Raw genomic sequence first — 20,269 nt, 5'->3', positions numbered from 1 at the left:
CAAATTTTGATAGTATTAGAGACATCAACAGAGGCGATCCACTCGCCATGAGAGAGTAACGAGCAATGGTGGCTTGAGAACTATAATCTCATAGATGGAGATATCAAGAGGTATCGAAGTAGAGGATGAGAACTAACTGGTTGTTGGCAAAGAGGATGTAATTAGATTTGGAATTATAGGAGAGGATTGACATTTATAGAGGAAATTCAGATTTTTAAAGGAAATGAAGATTTGATTGAGAATGAAAATGGCATTTTTAGAGGAATCAATTGCTAAAGATCTTCCTAATAATAACCAAGATAAGTAAATAACAAATAATTAAAAGAGGGGGGTTTGAGTTGATGAATTAAAACTAAATAGCAAAAGAAAGCAATAATTTAAAGATGAGTAAATCAATAAGAGAAAAGCTTCTAGTTGAAGTATGGTTCTATTTCAGATTGTTTAGAATTGATCATTGATTCTTTAATACTCCTATTTATCTCAATAAATTAGTTTTGGATGTGGAAGACGCTTCTCACAATCCAAATTCCTCCTTAGTTCTAGTTTGATTAGGAAACGTTCGCTAATCAAACACTAGTTAACAAGTTGCCAAGGAACGTCCTTGGGGCATTATAGCATCGAACAACTGTTAACTGCATTAAGACTTAGAGAAACCTAATTCTAACCTTGCCAACCGCGTGGTCAAGTCTAGATCATGCAATTTGATTAAATGTGTATTTGAACAACCTAAGCAATTACGGACCTAAATCATTCAAATAATATTACTTAAGCAATTTAAAAACAATGGACCCTTATTGATTCTAAAAGCAAAGTAATAATTATGGAAAGCTCAAATTGCATAAATATTGAAAAGAAATAGAAGTTTAACAATGGAGATTTAAATCTCCCAATTCATCACACAAATCTGAAATTCACCAACTTCAACTAGAAAGAAAAGAGTTTAGCCACTCATGGTGGACTAAATACACAAAAAGATGAAAGGAAAAGAAAAAGGAAGATGCTGGAGAGTTTCTGGCGAGTTCAATTCCTCAGCCGAAGATGCCTTTGCTGGTTTGGAGGTTGCCCTTTTATAGTTGAAGAGTTCCATCCTTCTAGGGTTTTAAATTCCCTTTTTAATTTGGCTTGTGACTCCTCTTTTGATGTTGAATTTAATTGCAACTGGAATTCCTTAGGTGAGAAACTCTTTCGTGGCTCTTGGAATTGTTTTGGTAGTGATTGAGTTGGATTTGGACTTCTGAAAACTTGAAATTCGGTTTCCTGAACAATTTCCCGCTCTGCTGTAGTTTCTGCTGTCGAAGTGATTTGCCCGGCGATTTGACCAGTTTCTTCAAGGGATTGGGCAAATCACAGACCTGATCACGTTTCTGCCAGTCAGTTCTCTCTGTCTTCTGCGAGTGATTTGGCCAGTGTCCTCGAGTGTCCTGGGTAAATCACTGCTCATATCACTTCTGCCTGTTGCCTCCAGGTTTCTGCTTTAGCTTGATCTGGGCAGATCACTGGGCAAATCACTGACCCAATCACTTTTCTGTCAATTTTCTGCACTTTTTCTCCAATTTCCCAATTTCTTCCTTTTCTGTAAAAACAAGATAAAAACCATAAATTAAACTAAAAAATGTGTAAATAAACAATAAAAAAGATAATAAAAATGTGGCTAATTTATGCTTGATCAAATACCCCCACACCTAGCTTTTTGCTTGTCCTCAAGCAACAAATAACTTAGCCAATCAAGTCCCCTTTTTCCTTAGAGCCTAAGTACCACTTAATCAGCCCCCCCTAGACTCCTAATCTGAATTATCACAGTATAGAGTACATGCACTAAGGTCATCCTCTCCTTTCCTTGTTTCCTTTCACCTACCATGGTCAAGAGAAAGGTTTTTGAATCAATTATGCTTAATCCTTTATGTTAGTTTTAATGCAACCCCTAGGAGTGACTTGCCCCTTTTCTCTTCTCTATTTCTTTTTATTTTTGTTTTTATTTTCAGCAGCACTTATTCTTATCCTTGCCTGAAAAAGTCACTAACCTTTTTACGCGATTGTGTACATGGGTGATACACCCCCGGTTACTCAGTTAGTCACTTGTTCAAGTGGCTACTAGCTCTGTTCATAGTCTAGACCATCGAAACTTATTTGCTTGAAAAAGTTACTGACCTTTTTACGCGATTGTGTATATGGGTGATACACCCCCGGTTACTTAGTCAGTTACTTCTCCAAGTGGCTATTAGGCTCAGTTCATAGTCTTAGACCATTGGAACAAGTTTGTGATTTGTGATTTGTGCTGGTTTTTCATGATAATTTGGGCAAATCAGCTCATAGGGAGTTACACTAACTTTGTGTTTGCATGTATTTGTATTTTTATTTCCCTTGACCTTAGCAAATTTAAGGATTCAATTCAAGAGAAAAACTCCCTAAGTGAAGGTAACATACTGTGAATGATTCAATTTAGGCTTAAAGGGGTGGCAAATCAATGGGGTCATGAGATAAGGGCACTCTTTTAACCTTGTTAACTATGTTGAGTAAAGCAATTAGCTACAAAATTCTGTGTGTGTGTGCTAGGAGTGTGAAAAAAAATTCTGGTGTGTGCAAAAAGGGGTAGGAATAATGCAAAAAAAAAGAAAAAAGAAACAAAAAGAAACAAGAAGAAACAAGAAGAAATCAAAAGATGGTGTGATCAGTGAATAAATACTCTCCAGTACCCCCACACCTATCCCAAATATTGTCCTCAATGTTTGAATATATATATAGAGAAATGAAGGAGAAAAGGGAAAGGGACTTCCTGGCCTGTGGGTGATTTGACCAGTGACTTGGGCAAGCACTGGGCAAATCACTGGGCAGATCGCTAGGTGTATCACTTGGCAAGTCCGTGGGCGCATCAGTGGGCACATCGCTGGGCATAGCGCTTGGCACATTGCTGGTGAAATCACTGGGCGTACTAGTGGGCGCATCAGTGGGCAAATTGCTGGGCACATCAGTGGTTGCATCGCCTTCCTCATGACCTGCGGGATGTGTGGCAATGGTGGTTTCTGGTTCTGGCTCTGATCTCGGCGGTGGAGGTGGCGACTGAGTTCTTGGCCGTTTCTGGCCGTGATATGTCTGGACGGCCGGTGAGTCGGTGCGTCCTGTTGCTGTTTCAGTAGCCGGTGGCGTGTCGGTGCTGGTGGTGGCCGGTGGAGTGGTGTCCCACGTTTCATCGTCACTGTCAGAGGGGATGGGTTTCGGCAGCCCTAGTTTCTTCCACATGAACGGTCCGCCGGTGGCCTTCATCTTAATTCTTACCATGGTGGTCTTGGGTTTGCTGGTGGGTCAGTGGTGGTCGGAGGAGAGAAATCTTGAAGAAGAAGAGATAAAAGACAATAAGTAGCGTAAAAAGTAAAAAAAAAAAATAAAAGAAAAGAACTACTTAAAGTGATTTGGGTATGTGAACTGCCCTGATCATTTAATGCTGGCCCTCTGGATTCTTGACAGGGTGATTTGACCAGTGATTTGGGTAAGCAGTGGGCAAATCACTTGGCCAGATCGCTTCTCCTTTGCAGTTGCTGGGCTGGTACTGTTCACGCCCTTTTCTGATGATGTGCTTGATTTTGTGATTGGACCGGTGATCTTGGTCAAATTATCTGGGCAATTGGGCAAATCACTGCCCCGATCACTTGTGACTATGGTATATTCAGTCGATTTGCCCGGCGATTTGGGCAAGCAGTGGGCAAATCACTGGGCAAATCACTACATCTAGGCTGCCTCCCAGTAGCGCCCTGTTTTCTGTCTTAGGCTGGACTTCAGTGTCTTGCTCAGCAGTCTTGGGAAGGGGGATCCAAAGGAACCTCCTCCACAACATGGACAATAAAACCTTCATAGAATCTCTTCAAACGATGCCCATTAACCTTGAAAACCTTGCTTGTTTGTGGACTCCGTATGTCAATAGCTTCATGTGTTGTATCCTGTCTCTGATTCACTACAAAAAAACTGACTATCAGCGACGGATTTAGTGACGGAAAACACTTCCGTCGGAAAAAATAAAATTAGCGACGGATCAGCGACGAATAATATATATTTATATTTCTGACGGATTAGTGACAGATTAGCGACGGATTTTTAAAATATTAGCGACGGAATTTATTCCGTCGCTAATCCGTCAGAAAAAACGCAAATATAAAAGGAAAAAACCCTAATAATTTCCTTATATCTCTTTTGATTTTAGCAGCCCCTCTTTCACTCCTCTGCTCTTTTCTCCTCTCTCCGACACCTTTCTCTTTGCCGCAATCGCCGCCACCGCTGCTGGACGCTCGCCGCTGCCAGGTACTTACTTCAATATGCTGCTGCTGCAGCAAGCTTGCAGCAGGCTGCCGCAGCAGCTGGCTGCCGCAGCAGCTCACTGCCGCAGCAGCATGCTGCGGCAGCATGCTTGCTGCTGCAGAAAGCTTAAATTTAATTTTTTAATTTATTTTATTTTAATATATTAAATTAAAACTTATTACTAAATTGATTTGCTTTAATTTTTATAATTAGAAGTTGAAAAAACTATATGTATTGGAAATTTTATTTCTTTGATTCAAAATCTTATTTTTTATAAAATTATATTATGAAATTTTAAAATAATTATAAAAAATATTAAAACAATTAGTATATAATTGTGATAAATATAGGATAAAATAGTTTAAGGTAACATGTTAAATACTCAAAAAAATAAAAAAAAATAACCATGAAATTTTATAGATAAATAGACAGTAATTTAATAATTAATTTTTCAGATAATTAGTAAATTATTTAATTAATTATTATTTATAATTTAATTGGAAATTTTAAATAATAATGTCTTAATCAAATAAATAAAATAAAGTCTTAATCAAATACATAAAATACTTAAAGTCTTAATCAAATAGATAAAATAAATAGTAATGGTCCTTTTCTAAAATAATATTTTAAATTTTCTAAAAAATACTAAATCAACACAATAATATAGCTTAATTTAAAAAATACTATAATCATGAAAAAAACTTAATAGGTCTTTAAAAGAAAAGGTATTGTTTGTTTTACATATTCCTTTTCTAATGTTTTTTTTAATTATTGTAAACATTTGTATGAAAAATTATTCAATTTTTTTTATAACTCATTTTCATAACTTTTGATATGTATAGTTTGGCTTTGTCGGTGTACTTTACATGCCTTTATTCAACTCTACTTTGATATGTATTGTTAAATTGATTAGTGTGTTTGATTTCTTAAATTAGTATATAATTAGAGTTGAATTTGTATATTGATTAAGGTTTTATATATTGTTTGTCTTTATTGTTAATTGAAACTAATGGACAATTATTTTTTTAGATGCCTCGAAGAGCAGTATCATCTAGAGGTAGAGGACATAGCCAGCAACTCTCAATGAATGAAACAGATGAGGCAGTACAGGTGCAGGAGGAAACACTGGAGCACACTCCACAAGCATTAGGGGGGCAAACAAACGCATCCTCATCATCATCAGTTCGAACTAGAGGTCCGAACTTGGGACATCCTATCCCATCAAACCCTTCTGATCGACAATTGATTAGATTGAAAGGAAATGTGTAAGTCATATACAACTTTTTGCTATTGATTTAATATGTATTATTACTTACAACTACTCATTATATATAAAAAATATTGCAGTTTTTTAGATTCCACAGTTACTAGATCAATCACTAATGACATTAAGATGCGCTACACTGCTCCATGGAAAACTTGGTCAGAAATACCTTTAAAGATAAAAGACGAGCTCTTCGGACTTTTTCGGGTAAATACAACTTATATTCTAAAATTTATAATATGCATTTTAAGTTTTTTAAATTTACATAACACTGATTGTTATTTGTAGAGTCGATATACATGGGATGAGAGTGAAGAAGGTATGGTTCGAATTGCTTGGGAAAAGGTAGGTAAGGAAAGATTGCGAGACATTCTTAATAGAGTTAGGAGCGAATTGTTGCGCAAGCACAAGAAGACAGATGTTGCTTATCTATACAATTTAGGACCAGATTGGATGGAGGCAGAGATATGGAATGAACTTGTTGCTTATTGGAGTACACCAGAGTGGAGAAAGAAATCAGAAGCTGGTAAAGCAAATAGAAACGTAGAAAAAGATGGGACTATTACGAAACACTCTGGTGGTTCAATAAAATTGGAGGTTCATGAGAATAGATTGGTATAACTCTTTTATTTTTTACTTTTATTTATACAATTCTATTTTTATATAGATGGCTAGAAATTATTCGTGCATCTTGTGTTGTGTGACTATTTCTTTTTTGTAGGCAAAGAAGTTGGGTAGACAACCAACTCAACTTGAACTATTTCGTGCAACTCACACAAAAAAGGGGAGTCAAGGTGTTTACATTGATGGAAAATCATGACGAGTTGATGTAAGTTACTTTTTGCTTATTTAATGTTATCACATTATTTTTTTAATTGTTATGTTATCATTAGTTGTGTATGATTCATGAAATGTTTATTATATTTTCTTTTTTTTTACTTAGGGAGCTTATTTGAGTGCAATTGCTGAAAATGTGAATGACAATTGTGAGAGTCCGTCTGCTTTTGATTTGAATAAGTGGATTGAAATTTCTGGAAGTAGCAAAGGAAGAGTTTATGGTTTTGGATCCTCTGATATTGCAAAATCAGGAACTCCAACTACATCTTTCTCATGCACATCAGCTCATCCTGGAGGACCTTCTCAAACTATGTTTTCTTTAGAGGAGGTTGAACAAATATTAGAGCAAAACCGAATCAAAATGAAACAACACATGGAACAAATGCAAGAGCAAATGCAAGAGCAAATGCGAGTGCAGATAGAAAAACAGATAAAAGATCAGATGAAATTATTGAAGAACAAAAATATATCTTCACCGCATAACACAACTGCAGATTCAGATGGTTCAACAAATTCATAGATTAGTTTTAAATTTTATAAATATTGTTAAGTATTATGGATTTCTTTTTAATTTTATGAATATTGTAAAGTATTATGAATTTATTTTAAATTTTATGAATATTGTTAAATATTATAGATTTATTTTAAATTTTATGAACATTGTTAAGTATTATGAAATATTTGATTTATATTCAATGTGATTCTTAATTATAAATTATTTAATTATACAGGAAATATCTAAATAAATGCAAGAATTTTTTTTTTATGATCGAATTTTAACGGACTAGCAACGGATTCAAAAGAATATTTATTAAAATGTTTTAAAATTTCCGACGGATTTCCGACGGAAAATTTTCGTCGCTAATGATTTCTGACAGATTAGCGACGGATTATTATAGGATGAATTTAGATATTCCGACGGATTTAGCGACGAAAAATCTCGTCGCTAAAACTTTCCGACGGAATTATCCGTCGGAGAATCCGTCGCAAATTTTTCCGACGGAGTTAAGATCTGTCGGAAATCCGTCGCTAATATTTCCGACGGACGCCCAATCCGTCGGAAAAAATTAGCGACATGACTTTAAGCGATGGACTTGAGTCCGTCGCAATTCCGTCGCTGAAAGTTTCAGCGACGGATTTTTTACTTTCAGCGACGGAAAAATCCGTCACTGATACCCTGTTTTTTTGTAGTGATTCTGGTGAGATGAGCCTCCACCGAATGGTCTTGAGGTGCCTTTTATGTCCTCCAAGGTCCACCCAATTGCTTTTTTGTGCTTCTTTAACACATCAAGGAGCTTTTCCTTTTCTTCTTGGCTGAGCTGGTTAGAAATAATGACTGGAAGTGAATTTCCAGCTCCCAAGTAGGCATATTTGAGGTGGCTTGGCAATGGTTTCAGTTCTAGTGCTGATTTCTGCTGTTTGCTATCTGATTTGGGCTGTGATTTGGGCAGATTATCTGGTGGTCTGGGCAAATCACTTTCTGTCAAGTCTGTCTGCTCCAGTGATTTGGTCTGTGATTTGAGCAGATTATCTAGTGGTCTGGGCAAATCACCCACATCCAGCAAGTTACAGCAGTCTGCTGTTTTTTCTGCTTCAGTGATGTTGCTGTCCACTTCTTCTTTCCTGCAAAGACCTTCATAAAGTAGGTTTTCTTGATCAAAATCAAAAATTTCTTGACTTAAATCATCAATAACATCAAGGCCATAAACAGGAGAAACATCATTGGGGAATTTCATGGCATCATAAACATTAAATTTGATAACTTCCCCTTCAAACTCCATAGTCAATGTGCCATCATGCACATCAATTTTTGTTCTTGCTGTGCTCAAGAATGGTCTCCCAAGTAGGATATCAGAGGTGATTTTGCCCTTGTCTTCCTCCATGTCAATAACATAAAAATCTGCTGGAAAGACTAATTGGTCCACTTGCACCAACACATTTTCAAGCACTCCTTTAGGGTAGACAATGGATCGGTCAGCCAATTGGATCATAATGCTGGTGCCCTTGAGTGTACCTGCATTCAACAAGTTAAAAATGGAAAGAGGCATGACATTTATTGAAGCTCCAAGGTCACACATGGCCTTCTTTATTCCCACATTGCCTATTTTGCATGAAACCGCGAACATTCCTCTATCCTTGCATTTGGTTGGAAGTTTCCTTTGGATGACAGCTGAAACACACTCCCCCACACTTACCTTTTCACGTTCAGCAAGTTTCCTTCGGTTGGTGCATAGCTCTTTGAGAAACTTGGCATACCTTGGAATTTGCTTTACAGCATCAAGTAGGGGAATGTTGATTTCCACCTTGCGGAGTGTCTCCAATATCTCTTTTTCCTCTTTCTCTTTTTGGGACTTTGCAAATCTCTTTGGGAAGAGAGGAGGTACCTTGAATTTCTCCATAGGTTTCTGTTTCTGCCTTTGACTTGATTCTGCCTGGTCTGTTGATTTGGGCAAATCACTTCCTGCCTTCTCTGGAGAATTGGTCAAATCACTGCTGGACAGCTTAGTTTGCCCAGCGATCGGGTCAGTTCCTATCAGTGAACTGGGCAAATCACTGCCCTGATCACTTTCTGGCAGAATTTCTTCCATGCCCTGTTTTTGCAATTTTTCAGCCCTATTGTCTTGCAACTCCTTTCCACTCCTTAATGTGATGGCGCTAACATTTTGTCTTGGATTTATCTCAGTTTGGGAGGGTAGCTTCCCTTGTGATTCAATTTTGTTCAAGGATGAAGCCATTTGCCCCATTTGTTTCTCAAGATTCTGCACAGTATTTGCCAAATTTATCACAATCTCTTCAAGAGATGTATTAGAGTTCTGAGGTGCAGCTTGCGCTTGATTCCTTTGCTGGTAGCTTGGATATTGATTTCCCCTTGCATAACTGAAATTTGGATGGTCCCTCCAACCTGGATTATAAGTATTTGCATAGGGATCATACCTTCTTTGCCCATTGAAACCTCCAACAGCATTGACTTGCTGGTCCTCCTCTTGAAGGGAAGGACATAGATCAGTTGGGTGGTTGTTGGCACATATTCCACAGGTCTTGGGCTGCTGAATCTGCTGGACTTGTTGGGTTTGACTCACAACAAGGCTTCGGACAGCATTGGTGAGTTCAGAAAGTTGGGATGATAAAATGGAATTACTCACCTCATTTACATTCCTTGTTGGCAGCTCTTGGTCTCCAAATTGTTGAGAAGCTGCAGCCATGGAGGAAATTAAGTCCCTCATCTCTCGAGGTGATTTTTTTTTAATTGTTCCTCCACAGGCTGCGTCAATAAATTTTCTCTCTGAGGGTAGCAAACCTCCATAGAAGTACTCAATGAGAGATTGGTCAGAAATATCATGCCGAGGGTAGCTTGTGCACAACTTTTTGAACCTCTCCCAGTACTCATACAAGCCTTCAGAGTGCTTTTGCTTTATGCCACTTATTTCTCGACGGATGCCGATGGCTTTTGAGGTTGGAAAGAATTTTCTCAAAAATGCTCTTACCATATCAGCCCATGATGTGATGGATCCGGGTGGTAAGTAGAATAGCCATTCTTTGGCATAGTCTTCAAGGGAAAAAGGGAAGGCTCTAAGCTTGATATCATCTTCTGGAATGCCTTGAGGTCTCATAGTTGAGCACACAACGTGGAATGCCTTTAAATGCTTGTGAGGATCTTCATTTTCTAGGCCTCTGAATTTAGGAAGGAGATGAATCAGTCCTGTCCTTAACTCGAATGGTGCTGTCAATAGGGGATATTCAATGCATAAGGGTGCTTGATCTCCTGTTGGTTCAGCTAACTCTCCGAGAGTTCTTTCCTGTGGCTGAGGTGCTTGGATGGGCATGTTTATTGCTTGATTTTCAGCTTCTACATGTGCAGCAGGTGGTGCTGCCATTGCTGGATTTTCTGCCATGACCAGAAATTCAGTTTCTGGTAAAAATTCTGCTGTAGCAGGTGCGGTAATGGAAGTTTCTGCTGGTGCAGAAATTTCTTCAGCAGGGGCAGTAGGTGGTCTGTGAGGTGGAGTTGTTGATGAAGATGGTTTTGAGGCTTGGTTCCTCAAATTTGCTTGCTTCCTTAAGCTCTTGGCAGTCTTTTCAATCTCCGGGTCGTAAAGAAGAGTGTCTTTACGGCCAGACCTGGTCATAAAGGGAAAATACGTTAGTTTAAATCAATTCCTCGGCAACGGCGCCAATTTTTGATAGGCGGTTGTCGAAGCCGTCAAAAATAAACCTATTATCAACCAACAAAATAAATTTGTAGATAGTGGCAATAGGGTCGAACCACAGGGAATTGACACTAAAGATCTTCCTAATAATAACCAAGATAAGTAAATAACAAATAATTAAAAGAGGGGGGTTTGAGTTGATGAATTAAAACTAAATAGCAAAAGAAAGCAATAATTTAAAGATGAGTAAATCAATAAGAGAAAAGCTTCTAGTTGAAGTATGGTTCTATTTCAGATTGTTTAGAATTATCATTGATTCTTTAATACTCCTATTTATCTCAATAAATTAGTTTTGGATGTGGAAGGCGCTTCTCACAATCCAAATTCCTCCTTAGTTCTAGTTTGATTAGGAAACGTTCGCTAATCAAACACTAGTTAACAAGTTTTCAAGGAACGTCCTTGGGGCATTATAGCATCGAACAACTGTTAACTGCATTAAGACTTAGAGAAACCTAATTCTAACCTTGCCAACCGCGTGGTCAAGTCTAGATCATGCAATTTGATTAAATGTGTATTTGAACAACCTAAGCAATTACGGACCTAAATCATTCAAATAATATTACTTAAGCAATTTAAAAACAATGGGCCCTTATTGATTCTAAAAGCAAAGTAATAATTATGGAAAGCTCAAATTGCATAAATATTGAAAAGAAATAGAAGTTTAACAATGGAGATTTAAATCTCCCAATTCATCACACAAATCTGAAATTCACCAACTTCAACTAGAAAGAAAAGAGTTTAGCCACTCATGGTGGACTAAATACACAAAAAGATGAAAGGAAAAGAAAAAGGAAGATGCTGGAGAGTTTCTGGCGAGTTCAATTCCTCAGCCAAAGATGCCTTTGTTGGTTTGGAGGTTGCCCTTTTATAGTTGAAGAGTTCCATCCTTCTAGGGTTTTGAATTCCCTTTTTAATTTGGCTTGTGACTCCTCTTTTGATGTTGAATTTAATTGCAACTGGAATTCCTTAGGTGAGAAACTCTTTCGTGGCTCTTGGAATTGTTTTGGTAGTGATTGAGTTGGATTTGGACTTCTGAAAACTTGAAATTCGGTTTCCTGAACAATTTCCCGCTCTGCTGTAGTTTCTGCTGTCGAAGTGATTTGCCCGGCGATTTGACCAGTTTCTTCAAGGGATTGGGCAAATCACAGACCTGATCAGTTTCTGCCAGTCAGTTCTCTCTGTCTTCTGCGAGTGATTTGGCCAGTATCCTCGAGTGTCCTGGGCAAATCACTGCTCATATCACTTCTGCCTGTTGCCTCCAGGTTTCTGCTTTAGCTTGATCTGGGCAGATCACTAGGCAAATCACTGACCCAATCACTTTTCTGTCAATTTTCTGCACTTTTTCTCCAATTTCCCAATTTCTTCCTTTTCTGTAAAAACAAGATAAAAACCATAAATTAAACTAAAAAATGTGTAAATAAACAATAAAAAAGATAATAAAAATGTGGCTAATTTATGCTTGATCACATAGTTTTAGAGATGATCTCTGTCCTCTAGTTTTAGAGTAAGTTTAGCTTGGAGAGATCAAGTCTTCCTCTTTTATTCTTTTTTCTTTGTTCTTTAGTGACGCATAACTGTCACTCTTGTACAGTTTCGTCTATCCCTGTCACTCAGATCCGTACATATAGATGTGCGTATTTTCTCTGTAAGGCAAGCATTTAATTCTTTTCGGTGCGCATTCTGATAGGACTGCGAAGTGATTGGGTCTACCCTCTTATCTTTATCACGTCACCGGGCTAGACTATCTTCTAGTGGATTTGCGCGAGAGTCCGTCCGACCTTCCTTATTCACAGGCTGGAACATACAACGTTGGGTCAGTCTGCTTTAGAGAGTCCTCATAAATTTTGGGTCTACATTTTTCTCCAAGATCCGGTTTCACCCCAAATACAAAAAGTCTAGCGGTCATTAATTTCCATTTATAGAGAAAATGGAGATTTGATCAATGGAGTTGTGTTGTGTAAGAGGAGAAAGTTGAGTAGGCGACGAGTAAAGATGAGCAACTGTGTGTAACAGTAAAATCTGTTAATTGATGGACAAAAAAATTGTTAAAGGCATTTTGCTTTTATATTAATTTATCCATTTATCCATTTAGGGATAAAACATTAATAGTAATAAAAACTCAAAAAACTATTTATTATGATAAGTTGAAAAAACAGAAGGAGAAATGAAAGTGTAACACAAAATCAAAGATTTGAGCTTAACAGGGGCAGCAAGCTTTTTGGGATGATCCAATCTCACAGCTCGTAGAGCATCTTCTCTTATCAAATTCTTCAAGTTCATATTCTGTGCTTTTGTCTATATTTCCAGGGAACCAAACAGAAAAATGAATAATTAAAAAAATTGCATTGTCTATTATATAATCTAGATGACTATATGACAAACAGAATCAACATCATCTGACATGTTTGTTTGTGGACCAATCTAACAACTTCATCATAATTCTACAACAATGATAATTGACCAAATTATTACCATCAGCTAATATAAGAATTTCATTTTAGTAAATCTTTGAGCTGTACAAAGAAAATGGAGTTGCACGTTAGTTAATGAGAGAAGAAGAGAATGAATAGAGAAGGAAAAGTAGTATGTGTAACAGGAGGGTCAGGTTACGTAGCATCATGGCTGGTCAAGTTCTTGCTCCATCATGGATATACAGTGAAAGCCACTGTTCTTGCTTTTTTTTCTTTCCTTTTTTTTTTTTGAGGGATACAGGATTTGACCATTGTAGAAATTATTGTGCATGATGTTGTTCTTGCTTAGCAGATGTGAAGATGAGAAGCCTTTTGCATTAAAATATGAGGTTTCAAGGGAGAAAACTAAGAGTTTAGGCATCAACTTCATTCCCTTGGAGGTGAGTGTTGTGGACACCATTGAATGTCTGAAAGACAAGGGCTTTCTTGGTGTCTGAATCTTATGTTATTTTGAAGCAGAAGTAATGCAGATAATGAAATCTGTTATGTTCTTTTTCATTTCCACAAGGATTTTCTATGCGCAGGAAGTCCAGTTTGTTAAAATGTAACCGATTGGAAAATGTACGGATTGTGTTGAATTTAATATACATTGAAAAATTTTCTACTTTTATCCTTTAATTTGGTCTGATTCATTGAGTAAATCTACTCTATACTCTCATTTTATTTTTTTCTTAAATTTAACTCTTACGAAAAACGATCTTAAATTTAACTCTTATGAAAAACGATCTGGGTCAATTGAGTATCCATAAATTAAATATAATTTTAATATAACTTAATTGTAGAATTGAATTGAATTTCATATAATTTCTGTTTGGTTTAATTTTAGAATTGAAATTTATCTACCCTAAATTTTTAATTGAAAAAATTTTAATAATAATAATAATAATAATAATAATAATATATTAATAAAACCAAAATATAGAAATTTTATTACCCTAAATTATTTTTAATTATTTTTTAAATGCCACATCAATCTTTGTTAAAAATATTAAATAAAAAAATCTCATTTTACTAATGAAATAAAATTACATATCTCACAAATTAAATTATAAAATTTTAATTAAAAAAATATCAAATTACTAATTAATTTTTTATAATTACCATTTTTTTATAAAATAAGCCCTGAGTTTTACAAACTAATTAGGTTCTTTCATATTATAATACTAATTTTTAATAATAAAAATTATTTTTAATTAAAATAATAATATTTTTTAATATTATCTTAACTAAAAATTACCTTTTTCAAAAAAAAAAAAAAACCTAAAAATTATATCTTGCTTTCAAAAAGAAATGATATCTTATTAATGAATATTCTAATACGGTAGAATCTATATACCTTTTAGTAAAAAAATTGCAGACTTATTTGAAAAAAAAAATATTAAAATTATCTAGAAAAATACTTATTTCCATTAATTTTTAGATTCCTCCAAAAAAAAAAAAATGTAAAAGTAATTTTCTCATATTTCAGCCCGAAGAACTGGCAAATCTGATTCGCCTACTACATCTCCCTCGAATCCTTTCTCTTGCTCAATCTCATTCTTCCGACAAAGACAAAGCAGCGGCTTCAAATGCCGATCTTATTAATTCAGCTCTTCGGCCTTGGTTTGCAGTCATTATCTGGGTTTATACCGCCCCCAAATCCAGCTCAATGCTTTCTGGGATTGCCGGTATTTTGCTTGAATCGGTTTTTTTTTTTTTGGCTTTCTGAGGTACTGTTGTTGGCAGCTCCCATATTTAATATTGATTTCTTTTTGTAAACCATGTTGTGATGTTAGGTGAGATTATTAAATAAATAATTTACCAGTAGCTATCCAGATTTTAAGCAGGGGACTGTGACTTGGCTGTGAATTACCTAGTCTTTAGCACTTTTTTGGAAAAAAAAAAAAAATCTTTGGCATCTATTTTGCTTGCAAGGATTAGACCTTTGTTAGAACTAATTCAAAGAAAAAATGAGTGGAGAAGGAAAGGTGGTCTGTGTGACAGGAGGGTCTGGTTACATAGCCTCCTGGCTGATCAAATTCTTGCTTCAAAGAGCTTACACTGTCAAGGCCACTGTTCGTAATCCAAGTAAATCCCTCCCTATCCGTCTCTTTTTTTCCTACAAGCTCAGTTGGGTCATTGGTGAATCTTAATTTCTTTGAATGAGGGTTTGATTTTATAGTGACTTCGGTTGTGGCTGTGCGGCTGTGGATCTAATCTTTTATGTTTTACTTCTGGTTTTGACTTCATTTTATACAATTTCATGGGGATTTAATTGCTTATAGCACTTTTTTATGTGGTTTTGTTGATTATTGATAATTTTATATCCTGTAGTTTGCTTGTTAATAATGAATTGAATCAGCCCTCACTTCGATTGAGTAGCTAAATGACTTAAACTTTTCATGTATCATTATTTTAAACACCAAGCAAGGACGATGGAAAGAAAGCAAGATACTAGCATGAGTAAAATTTTACTAAACTGATGTGAAATCTTAAATTAGTTTGCTTGTTTTAGTGTTTCTTTAACTTTCAATGTTCTCATTGGACTCATACTTCAGTTCATTGAATCTGTATTCTGTACCCCAGATGATCTGAAGAAAACTGCACACTTGCTTGCACTCGAAGGAGCCAAGTAAAGGCTTCACTTGCTCAAAGCTGATTTATTGCAAGAAGGATCTTTTGATGCTGCGGTTGATGGTTGTGAAGCTGTTTTCCACACAGCTTCCCCTGTATCTCTTCAAGCCAATGCGGATCCTCAGGTCCATCATCTTTGACAACCTTTTCATTGCCTTTATATGTTATAGAGTTCCTCCCTTTGGACCTAAACTGCAATTTCTGACTGTTCTGTTGTCATTTGGCATTACATTTTCTCATATTTCTCTATAATAACTTGTGCACTATCTGTGTTATTTGATTATGTTGACATAACTACTGCTTGATAGGCTTAGTGTCATATAAGATGTAACCGTTCGCCACTGGCTATTTTGATGTGTCAGGCAGAACTAGTTGATCCTGCAGTGAAGGGAACACTAAATGTTCTTCGATCTTGTGCAAAAGTTCCTTCTATCAAGAGAGTGGTTATAACATCTTCATTTGCTTCTCTTCCATACAATGGAAAAACTCTGGCCCCTGATGTAGTTGTTGATGAGACTTGGTTTTCAGATCCAGCTGTTTGTGCGGAACGGAAGGTTTGTCTTCTATTACAATGCTACTCGTTATCTTTTGGCCCTGAAATTAATTGCTTAACCCTCTGTTTGGAATTAAGAATTCACCAGAATTCAATCCAATTGATTTTTTTTTTTCTATCAATTTTTTTGTACGGAATGAGTGAAATCAATTTTTTTTAATTTAAGAAATTGTCATTTGAAAAGAGGTCAAATTCTTGCATAATTTTGTAAGAATTCATTTGAACTCTTTTCTTGCAAGATGAATCACCCTAAACAAGGGGTAAAGGGTAAAAGAAGATGAAAAAGGGGTATCTGACCATCATGGTTTTTCCTTGAGCATATCAATCTTGATTACTTCTAATTTAGCCATCCCAATTGGATGGTTGTGATGATACAATGAAATCAACTTGATTTTATATCTTTAAATGTTTTGTTTATGAGATAATTTGGTCTTTTCTTTCTCCAGCTCTGGTATCAACTTGGGAAAACGTTAGCTGAGCAGGCTGCTTGGGAATTTGCAAAAAACAACAAGATGGATTTTGTTACAATACATCCAGGGTTTGTCCTTGGTCCTCTTTTGCAGCCAACTATTAATAGCTCTATCGAGATACTTTTCAATCTCATAAATGGTGTGCTCAAGCAACATAAGACGACATGTCCATTTGATTACCAAATATCTTGAAACTTTAGCATTAATTTAATCACACAATATTACATGATTTATTATGGAACAATCGGTTGATTTTTTTTTTTTTTTTTTTTTTGGGTAGGAGGAGCTCAAGAGTATCCTGATGCATATTATAGATCCATCGATGTGAGAGATGTTGCGTATGCACATATTCAAGCTTTGGAGATTCCTTCAGCTAGTGGCAGATATTGCTTAATTGAAAGCGACATTCACTTCTCTAAGGTTCTGAAAATTGTGCAGCAACATTATCCTACATTGCACCTTCCAAAAAAGTATGGTTTTTTAATATTTTTGCATGCTCATGTTGAACCAGCTTTATGAATGGCTAAGTTTTATAATTATTTAGATTACTGAGAAATAGTTGTTTTGGATGATTAATTTAATTATGGAATATCATCTGAGTTGCAGATGTGGCTTCGGATTGAATTCCTTAGCAAAGTATGGGGTATCCAAGGAAAAAGCGAAAACTTTGGGTATTGACTTCATTCCTTTGGAGGTTAGTTTGAAGGACACTATTGAAAGCTTGAAGGAGAAGGGCTTCCTCAGCATTTGATTTTGGCTGTTGGATGAAAAGCAATGCAAACTGTTGACTGATGAGACTTTTTTTACTTATGTTTTATTTAGTGTTTTGTTTATATTGAGAATTTGAATCATAATATTAGGAAAGAAAAAGAAGAGAAATAGAGAACTGAATAAAGAACTCTGTTAAGAACTCTCTTATTAAAAATGAAAATTAAGATGTTTTTATATAGGCTACAATCAAGATTCAAAACTTAAAAAATTTTCAAAATATCTTAACAAATCTTATAGTTATTTGAATAATAAAAAATCTAGAATAATAAAAAACAATAATTGAATATCAAGATAAATATTTGAAATTTTGAATTAAAATCTCAATACTTTCCTTTAATTCTCAAAATTTAAATTTTATGGACGGAGCATTTCTTTAAAAACTATCAATTTGCAAAACATTTCTCCTCACTGCAGCAATTGCTGATGCACTTTTCACCAGCCTCACACGGAGCACTTCTCTTCAAATTACTATACTAACTTTTTATCATCGTTAATTTTTTTTCTTTTTCTTTTTCTTTTTCTTTTTCTTTTTTAAATTTGAGCACTTCTCTCCAAATTACTATACTAACTTTTTATCATTGTTGATTTTTTTTTCTTTTACTTTTTCTTTTTTTTTTTGAATTTAAGTTCTTTCTTTTTTTTTTTTTTTTGTTTGAATTTGAGCACTTCTCTCCAAAATAAAATTTGTTAGTACACCTCACACCAATTAATTCAAAGTAAAGCTTTTTTTTTATTTTTTTTATTTCAATTAAATTTACTTTTTCTTTCGTTTTTAAATTTGTAAATTTTTGTAAATGGCTAAATTTTTGCAATTGAAACATTGTGGTTTTTCTTTACAGATGACTTAACTAAAATGACTTGGATGTAATTTCTAAGTGGCAAGAGTCAAGTTTTCAATGTATTTAAGAAATTTAAACCTTTAGTTGAAAAGTAGAGTGATTGTCTCCTTAAGACTTTGAGGTCTGATAATGGTAAAGAGTATATCTCTGAAAAAATTTAATAAATTTTGTGAAGATGCTAGAATTCAACATCAACTTTCAGTTCTTTATTCACCTAAATGGAATAGAGTTTCTGAGAGAAAGAACAGAATAATTATTGAAATAGCCAAATGTATGTTGAAAGAGAAAGTGCTACCAAAGATGTTTTGGGTTGAAGTTATTTATATAGCTGTGTATTTATTGAATAGACTTCCTACTAGAGCAGTGGAAGGGAAAACTCCAGCTGAAGCATAGCTTGGATCAAAGTCTTCTGCAAGCCACTTGAAGGTTTTTGGATAAGTTTGCTACATACTTGTTCCTAATATCAAGAGGGGTGAGGCTAGATAATAAATCTGATTTGGGTATTTTTCTGAGCTATGCAATTTCATCAAAAGGCTACAAGATCTATAATGTGCCAAGAAAGTGGTTATTAGTAGAGATGTGAAGTTTAATGAAGAAGCCTATTGGGACTTTCAGAAAGAGCAAATTGTTAGAGCAGTAAACTCTCTATTAGCCAAAAGTTATTTTTGAAAGCTCTAGCAATGGAGATATAGAATTTGAAAAAGAATCTAATTCTGATTCATAATCTGGAAACGAGTCTAATTCTGATTTAGAATCTAAAAAGGAGTTTAATTTCAATAATGAAGCTCATGCCTTTAAATTCAAGTCTCTTTTTGAGATTTATGAAAGATGTAATGTGGGTGTGGCAGAACCAAGCTGCTATAAAGAAGCTTCTCAAACTAAAGAATGATAGCATGGTATAAAAGAAGAAATTGCAGCAATTGAGAAGAATAAAACTTAGAAATTGACTTCCAAACCAAAGGGTAAAAATACAATTGGTGTGAAGTGGATTTACAAAATTAAAGTAAATTCTGATGGCTCTATCTTCAAGTACAAAGCCAGACTTGTTATGAAAGGTTATGCTCAGCAACCAAGGTTGCTTATGGAGATACTTTTGCTCCAGTTGCTAGCATGACGCTATTAGATTGTTGTTGTCTTTAGCAATCTAAAATGGATGGCAAATGTTTCACTTGGATGTCAAATTTGCAATCTTGAATGATTTGCTAAATAAGGAGATTTATGTGCAGCAGTCTGAAGGATTTGAAGTAGAGGGCTAAGAAGACGAAGTGTACAAGGTTAAGAAGGCACTTTATTGCCTGAAACAAGCTCCAAGAGTTTGGTACGAAGGATTGACTCACATCTGATCCAAAATGGATTCAAGAGGAGTGAAAATAAGCCAACCTTGTATGTGAACAATGTTAGAGATGAATTTCAGTTAATTGTGTCACTTTATATTGATGATATGTTAGTGACTAGTGGAAATTCTCAGTTATTGGATAATTTTAAGCTGAGAATGCAATCTGAATTTGAAATATCAAATTTGGAAATTATGACTTATTTTCTTAGGCTTGAAATTGAGTAAGGTGTTGATGGTATCTTTGTGTCTCAAAGGAAATATACTCTTGAAATGCTGAAAAAGTTTAATTTGGATAAATGCAAGTTTGTGGCTATTCCTCTTATTGTGAATGAGAAACTTAGCAAGGATCATAGAGCTGAACTAGCAAATGCTTTACTGTACAGAAGTTTGATCGGTAGTTTGCTATATTTGACTGCTTTTAGACCTGATTTAATGTAATCAGCAAGCTTATTATCTAAATTTATGCATTCTCCTAGTCAATTGTATTTTGCTGCGAGTAAGAGAGTACTGAGATACCTGAAGGGTACTGCTGAATTTGGCTTATGGTTTCAAAGAGGAAAAGTTGTCAAGCTTGAAGGTTATGTGGATAGTGATTGGCTGGAAATGTTGATGATTCAAAG

At 35.3% G+C, this 20,269-nt stretch overlaps 2 protein-coding genes and 1 pseudogene across 2 annotated transcripts in view; 2 read left to right on the top strand and 1 right to left on the bottom strand.

Moving 5' to 3' along the window:
- Window positions 1–17,469, top strand: part of LOC110607845 — a 32,106-nt pseudogene extending 14,637 nt beyond the window's left edge.
- Window positions 1–20,269, bottom strand: part of LOC110607847 (putative disease resistance protein RGA3) — a 47,732-nt gene that overhangs the window by 10,617 nt on the left and 16,846 nt on the right. The window lies entirely within an intron of this gene.
- LOC122724055 lies at window positions 5,210–6,761 on the top strand. Its single transcript, XM_043958407.1, has 5 exons — window positions 5,210–5,552; window positions 5,635–5,758; window positions 5,840–6,166; window positions 6,273–6,380; window positions 6,495–6,761. The coding sequence occupies exons 1-4, from the start codon at window positions 5,317–5,319 to the stop codon at window positions 6,369–6,371; spliced, it is 786 nt and encodes a 261-aa protein (XP_043814342.1). The 5' UTR covers window positions 5,210–5,316; the 3' UTR covers window positions 6,372–6,380; window positions 6,495–6,761.

Source organism: Manihot esculenta, chromosome 7 (genome assembly GCF_001659605.2).
Source record: "Manihot esculenta cultivar AM560-2 chromosome 7, M.esculenta_v8, whole genome shotgun sequence".
Taxonomy (NCBI): domain Eukaryota; kingdom Viridiplantae; phylum Streptophyta; class Magnoliopsida; order Malpighiales; family Euphorbiaceae; genus Manihot; species Manihot esculenta.
This window is presented reverse-complemented; position numbering and strand designations above follow the sequence as displayed.

Coding starts and splice junctions, on each gene's coding strand:
- LOC122724055 (XM_043958407.1), top strand. CDS start 5,317: ATGCCTCGAAGAGCAGTATCATCTAGAGGTAGAGGACATAGCCAGCAA. Junction 5,759..5,839: donor AGCTCTTCGGACTTTTTCGG/GTAAATACAACT, acceptor TGTTATTTGTAG/AGTCGATATACATGGGATGA. Junction 6,167..6,272: donor AGGTTCATGAGAATAGATTG/GTATAACTCTTT, acceptor TCTTTTTTGTAG/GCAAAGAAGTTGGGTAGACA.